We start from the raw sequence: 7500 nt of genomic DNA on the forward strand, positions 1-7500 counted from the left end.
TATGTTGCTTCTGAATGGATACATTATACGGTGACACAAGCTTTGCAAAGTGGGACTGTGAGTGGGGCGGGTTATACAGAAAGGGTTAATAAATCTGCACCAAAGGTGAGAATTTGGTTGAACTATACGTTCTGAATAAATACTTTCTTTTGGATAGGCAAGTAGTATGCTGTTGCTTTTACCGCTGTAGAATCAGGAAACATTTTAATATAGACTCATGTTACAGTGAGATCATAGTCATCATGAGCTCTCTTTATTTCGGACCGACACACCCAAAACTAACGGAGCATCGTAACAATGTGACCCGGGTCTCTCTCGTTGACAGTAAACATGTGTGTAAAGTTCGTTGACGCCGGGGTCTCGCCCCTCTCGCGGCGTCACCGTTTAGCCCCGCGCTCGAGCCACTGAGATGTGACGTGTTTTGTAAATGAGGACCCGCGAGGCGAGGGAGACAATGAGTTTGCCCAGATCGGCGCGGGACATGGCTGCTCCGACGCAGGCGACGGGGTAAGTTATTAACTAAGTTAAACTTTTAAATCTCTCCACCACACCAACGATGTGTGCACACGCACCGACTGCTAAGCCCAACACATGTAACCCTGTTCGGAAAACAGCATTCGCAGTCACTTTCCTATCTGTATTTTTCAGAAAGCTGCCGTAGAATGTCAGTGGCTTTGTTGTTTAAGGGTGTTCAAACTTCATCAAACTTTATCAGTGCACAGATAACCACTGGGTTGGGGAAGTACGCGATAACGGTACATTTCCCTTAATCTGGAGCGTAGTTCTGATGGGATTTTTCAGTGAATTAATTTGACATCTTCTTGGGTTAATTGACACTGTCAGATTTGGCATTGACTTCAGCATTTTCTCACGAACATCTTGGCAAGCGGGCACCTCTCTCTTTGCACTTACTAAGTTAGCATGAGAGGTTTTGACTTCCCGTCTGAATTGATTAAATATCTGCACGCCCTCTTTCTAGTGCGCTGCTATTTCTGGCGATGTGCGCGCTCACGAGGGGCGCCAGGGTCATCCATCTGACGGACATGTATGGAACCTTACAGTCGCCGAGTTTTCCCGAATCCTACCCGAAAGAATCCGAAATTCAGTGGAACATCAGTGTGCCAGAGGGGTTTCAAATCCGGCTGTACTTTATGCATTTTGACCTGGAACCATCCTATCTCTGTGAGTACGACTACGTCAAGGTAAGAGACCATGGCTTTTGGCTGATGTACCTGTGGTGAAGACTGAAATGTTGCTGAAAGTAAATGGAGTGGAGATATATTGTAGGAGAGAGAGAGAGAGAGAGAGAGAGAGAGAGAGAGAGAGAGAGGGAGGGAGGGCATTTGAGTTACCAGAGGCGTTAGCCTTGTGCCCGTGTTGGTCCAACCCTCTCTTCCTCGGCACCTGTTTCACCCGACTGTGCCAGGCCTTTATGCCCACCCCACCATGAGAGCTCTGTTTGGCTCCACAAGCACCCTGCCACGCCCCACCATAGCAACTGGCAGCATGGCATTGTGGGTACAACCACTCCATTCTCTCTCTCTCTCTCTCTCTCTCTTCATTCCTCAAAAAACCCAAAACATTTACTTTTAGTTTAGTTTGGTTGTAGAACTTCCTTCCCTCAGTTGTTATGCGTATGTCTAGTTACCATTAAGGGAGGCCATCGAAGCAAAGCCCATTGGAGGAAGCTGTTTTGTGATTGGTAGGAATGGGGGAATTGGTGGTCTGTGATTGGCAGAGGGAAAGATACCCTGATGCCCTGCTGTTGGAGTTAATTGCATTGACTCCAGTGGAGTGACAGGGGCAGATTCACCCCCCCCCCCCCCCCCCCCCTCCCCCTCCCCTCATGAGGGGCATATTCATATTCTAATGCCCCAACAGGGTGCCACGGCAACACACCACAGCAACCCATTGCAATCAGCTGCCCGACACAAAGAGCACTAACACACAATCTGACCCCACCCCCCTCTCTCACACACACACACACAATACACACAAAGTGGTTCATTGTGTGTGTATGTGTGTGTGTGTGTGTGTGTGTGTGTGTGTGTGTGAGAGAGAGTGTGAGTGAGTCTTGATATGTGGAGGAAAATTCCCAGACCAATGCTGTCATCCTATTATTCTGTTATATACCCCTCTTTTTCATCTTCCGACCCCTCCCCCAAGCAGACACACACACACACACACACACACACACACACACACAGCTTTGAGAGTGTGGTCGAACAGCAGCACCCCCTGACTTGGCTGGTCAGAGCGACAGTTTAAGAGCATGACAATCCAATCAGTCTTTCTTTCTGTCTTATCTATGGTTTCCACCAGTATGTCTCACTCCTTGCTGAATTCAGAGTTTTGTGTGTGTGTGTGTGTAGAATAATGTTCAGAATATTGTGTGTGTGGCGTGTTGAGAAATATATATATATATATATATATATATATATATATATATATATATATATATATATATATATTTGTGGACAGGAGTTGTAAGGCCTCAGGCAGATGTGCTGATGTGTCTCACCCTGTCAGGCAGATGTGCTGATGTGTCTCACTCTCTCAGGCAGGGAGGGCAGATGTGCTGATGTGTCTCACCCTCTCAGCCAACGTCAGAGTGCAGCGGTTTCTCTCTGCTGTTTTAGATATTGTTTCCCATTTAAACTGTTATGTCAGACATATTTGAATGGGAAAATAATAGCCTTTGGTGCCTAATAGCTTGAATGGGGCTTTTCTGGTCAGAGTGGTGAACATAGAGCAGAGAGCTCTGCCTGTAACCTGTGTGTGTGTGTGTGTGTGTGTGTGTGTGTGTGTGTGTGTGTGTGTGTGTGTGTGTGTGTGTGTGTGTGTGTGTGTGTGTGTGTGTGTGTGTGTGTGTGTGTGTGTGTGTGTGTGTGTGTGTGTGTGTGTGTGTGTGTGTGTGTGTGTGAGTGTGTTCCCCTGTGCTGCTAACAGTGGATGAACAAGCGTTCAGTGACACACTCAGTGTAAACATGCTGTCACACTGGCAGATTGTAGTGACTGAGAGGGCCTGTGTGTGTGTGTGTGTGTGTGTGTGTGTTTGTGTGTGTGTGTGTGTGTTTGTGTGTGTAGGTACTCAGTGATCAGGATGATTTGGCTGTGTTCTGTGTGTGCGTGTGTGTGTGTGTGTGTGTTTAGCGTGTGACTGTGCTCATGTCCATCTGCGTGTGTGTGTGTGTGTGTGTGTGTGTGTGTGTGTGTGTGTGTGTAGGTAGGTACTTAGTGATCAGGATGAGTTGGTTGTGTTTTGTGTGTGTTTTGTGTGTGTGTGTTTAGTGTGTGACTGTGCTGATGTCCATCTGTGTGTGTGTGTGTGTGTGTAGGTACTCAGTGATCAGGATGAGTTGGCTGTGTTTTGTGTGTGTTTTGTGTGTGTGTGTTTAGTGTGTGACTGTGCTGATGTCCATCTGTGTGTGTGTGTGTGTGTGTGTGTGTGTGTGTGTGTGTGTGTGTGTGTGTGTGTGTGTGTGTGTGTGTGTGTGTAGGTATTTAGTGATCAGGATGAGTTGGTTGTGTTTTGTGTGTGTGTGTTTAGTGTGTGACTGTGCTGATGTCCATCTGCGTGTGTGTGTGTGTGTGTGTGTGTGTGTGTGTGTTTGTGTGTGTGTGTGTGTGTGTGTGTGTTTGTGTAGGTACTCAGTGATCAGGATGAGTTGGCTGTGTTCTGCGGCAAGGAGGGCACAGACACAGAGCAGGTTCCTGGTGATGATGTCATCACATCCGTTGGGAGCGCGCTCAGTGTGGTCTTCCGTTCAGACTTCTCCAACGAAGAGCGCTTCTCTGGATTTGACGCTCACTACAGCGCTGTGGGTAAGTGTGTGTGTGTGTGTGTGTGTGTGTGTGTGTGTGTGTGTGTGTGTGTGTGTATGTGCGTGTTTGTGTGTCTGTCTCCTCTATTCTTTAGCTTTACCTACATTTAGTTAATGTGTTCTGATGTACAGTACCAGTCAAAAGTTTGGACACACCTTCTCATTCAATGGTATTTCTTTATTTTTATTATTTTCTACATTGTAGATTAATACTGAAGACATCAAAACTAAGAAAGAGCCATTATGGAGTTATGCAGTAAGCAAAAAGGTGTTAAACAAACCTTTTAGACAAAGTCTTTAGGTACTCAATGCCACTGGTCAGTCCTACCAGTATGGTGATGTTCTGTGTGTGTGTGTGTGTGTGTAGTCACGTCACGGTGGCATCTTCATGCCAGTGTAGCCATGCCAACGTAGTGTTGTGAACGAGGTGTGAAGTGTGTGTGTGTCACGCAGGCCTGTGATTCAGTGCAGTGAGAGAAGATGAATGTCATGGTGAGACAGAGTAGGGTTGGTGTGCCTGTGCGTGCGTGTGTGTGTGTGTGTATGTGTGTGTGTGTGTGTGTGTGTGCTCGTGTGTGGACGTGTGTGTGTTTGATCAAGAATGATGAGAGGGAGAGAGTGACAACACAACATGTTTCCTCTCTGTCACAGCATGAGCAGCCACATGGAGAAGCATCACTCTCACATCAAAGTGCTTTTAACCTCTCTCTCTCTCTCTCTCTTTCTCTCTCTCTCCATCTCTTTTTTCTTGCTCTTCCTTTCTCCCCCTCGTTCTCTCCCTCTCTCCCATCCCTCGCTCAGATGTAGACGAGTGTCGTGACCGGAATGACGAGGATCTGGCCTGCGATCACTTCTGTCACAACTACATCGGCAGCTACTACTGCTCCTGTCGCTATGGTTACCTGCTTCACTCGGACAACCGGACGTGTAAAGGTGCCCTTGAAGGTCCCCCCGCTGTGTCTAACTGCCTTAGTTTGCCTCCCAGGGATACAGCACGGCACGCGCCACCACTCCCTGTCTGTCTGTAACACCTGGTGTGGTCATATGCTTTGTTGGGGAAGGGATAATATATCACCAGCCAGTCAGGCACAAAAGTAGCTAAACAAACTTTCCTCAGGAGATAATAACCAGCTGGCTCTGAGTTATTTGAATGGCTACGCCTTCTGAAGAAGTGTATGCAATGACAGGAAAGGTCAGTCTATTACTATACCACTGGTTGTGTAGCATTAGCTAACTAGCTTCTGTCAGTCTATTGCTACACTACTGGTTGTGTAGCATTAGCTAACTAGCTATTGTCAGTCTATTACTATACCACTGGTTGTGTAGCATTAGCTAACTAGCTTCTGTCAGTCCATTACTATACCACTGGTTGTGTAGCATTAGCTAACTAGCTTATGTCCGTCTATTACTATACCACTGGTTGTGTAGCATTAGCTAACTAGCTTATGTCAGTCTATTACTATACCACTGGTTGTGTAGCATTAGCTAACTAGCTTATGTCCGTCTATTACTATACCACTGGTTGTGTAGCATTAGCTAACTAGCTTATGTCAGTCTATTACTATACCGCTGGTCGTGTAGCATTAGCTAACTAGCTTTGTTAGTCTATTAGCGGCTACTCCACTGGTTGTAATGGTTGCCAATGGTCAGGAGGTGCACATATGAATGTGGGCATTTATTTGTGTGTGTGTGTCTGTGTGTGTATTTTGGTGTGTGCGTGTGTATGTGCATTATTAATGTGGAAGTGTGTTTGAGTTAAGCAGTCAGCCTACACTTAGAGGCAAGGTAGAAATATAAGTATGTGAAAAATGTTGTTCTAAATTGGAGAGATTATTTCTAGAATAATCCAGGCGACTTGGCTTATCTCAGATCCCGTCCAGGAATTCTCATCAGAGACCATTAGGAGCCGGGAACCCAGCCATTTAAAGAGCTCTGGGCTTACACCATATAGACTAAACACACGCAATGCTAGAGTTCAAAGGGTGTGTATGTGTGTGCGTGTGTGTGTGAATTGTTTGTGTGTGTATGTGCGTGTGTGAATTGTGTGTGCACGTGTGTGAATGTGTCTGTGTGTTGCGTGTGTGTGTGTGTGTGTGGTGTATTGGGGGTGGGGGGGAGGGTGTCTGGTCTGTGTCAGTGATAGCAGCTGAGAGATGGTGGGTAAATATTTACATTCAGTGAGATACCGTCCCATGAGAAGCACTGAGGCACACAGTTGCATCAGAACAGAGAGGCAGGCCGGTCTCTATCCGTGTTCTTAGCGAATCGCCCAACACCCCTGATGTTGTTGTACTTAATGAAATATCAAAGACCATTATGATTATGTAAGCAGGATGCTGCCCTGATGCTTCCATGGATGTGTGTTTCTCTGAGAGGATGTGAAAATATCAGCCACTGAGGAAGTGTGTGTGTGTGTGTGTGTGTGTGTGTGTGTGTGTGTGTGTGAATGTGTGTGTGTGTGTGTGTGTGTGTGTGAGTGTGTGAGTGCGTGCGTGTGCGTGTGCGTGTGCGTGTGCGTGTGTGTGTGTGTGTGTGTGTTGCAGTGGAGTGCAGTGATGGCGAGTACACAGAGAGGACCGGCGTGATCTCCAGCTCAGATTTCCCCCAGCCTTACCCCAAGAGCTCCGACTGCATCTACCGCATCCAGCTGGAGGAGGGCTTCTCCATCGCGCTCGACTTCCACGACACCTTCGACATCGAGGACCACCCTGAGGCCACCTGTCCCTATGACTACCTCAAGGTAACACACCTGTCAGTATGACTACCTCAAGATAACACTCCTGTCAGTATGACTACCTCAAGGTAACACACCTGTCAGTATGACTACCTCAAGATAACACTCCTGTCAGTATGACTACCTGAAGGTAACACTCCTGTCCCTATGACTACCTCAAGATAACATTCCTGTCAGTATGACTACCTCACACACCTGTCAGTATGACTACCTCAAGGTAACACACCTGTCAGTATGACTACCTCAAGGTCACACTCCTGTCCCTATGACTACCTCAAGGTAACACTCCTGTCCGTATGACTACCTCAAGGTCACACACCTGTCAGTATGACTACCTCAAGGTAACACACCTGTCAGTATGACTACCTCTAGGTCACACACCTGTCAGTATGACTACCTCAAGGTAACACACCTGTCCCTATGACTACCTCACACACCTGTCAGTATGACTACCTCACACACCTGTCCCTATGACTACCTCAAGGTAACACTCCTGTCAGTATGACTACCTCAAGGTAACACACCTGTCCTGGACTTTGCAACTACATCAATGAGAAAATGTGTTGCCTGGTAAATACCCTTGAATATAACACACACACACACACACACACACACACACACACACATAATCATTTTAAAAGCATATTAAAAGCATATTTCTCGCACTGCAATCATAAATCAGGTTTGTAGGTAAAAACATAAACTGACATTAAAAGTGTGAATTATACATCGTAGTTTTGTTGGTTTGGGTTACAGACTTGAGAATCATATGTGTGTTTGTGTGAGTGTGTTACAGAAATGTGGATTGTGTGTGTGTGTGTGTGTGTATGTGCGCACACATCTGTGTGTGTATGTTACAGACTTTTGCCTTTGAAGTAGGCCTTTTTAATTTTTTGTCTACTAAGTAAACGACTGATGGTGGAGATTAGGCTCAATGCAGGC

At 46.4% G+C, this 7500-nt stretch overlaps 1 protein-coding gene across 2 annotated transcripts in view; it reads left to right on the forward strand.

Annotated features, from left to right (window-relative positions):
• Positions 1–354: 354 nt before the first annotated feature.
• Positions 355–7500, forward strand: part of masp1 (MBL associated serine protease 1) — a 22250-nt gene continuing 15104 nt past the window's right edge. The window contains exons 1-5 of one of the 2 annotated variants that reach the window (XM_031574005.2): positions 355–507; positions 980–1202; positions 3648–3825; positions 4626–4757; positions 6368–6564. In XM_031574005.2, the coding sequence (XP_031429865.1) occupies positions 428–507; positions 980–1202; positions 3648–3825; positions 4626–4757; positions 6368–6564 (810 nt within the window). In that variant the 5' untranslated portion in view covers positions 355–427. The remainder of the gene's footprint in view (positions 508–979; positions 1203–3647; positions 3826–4625; positions 4758–6367; positions 6565–7500) is intronic. The other variant, XM_042708771.1, reaches the window with a different exon arrangement.

This window comes from Clupea harengus, chromosome 9 (assembly GCF_900700415.2).
Source record: "Clupea harengus chromosome 9, Ch_v2.0.2, whole genome shotgun sequence".
NCBI lineage: Eukaryota > Metazoa > Chordata > Actinopteri > Clupeiformes > Clupeidae > Clupea > Clupea harengus.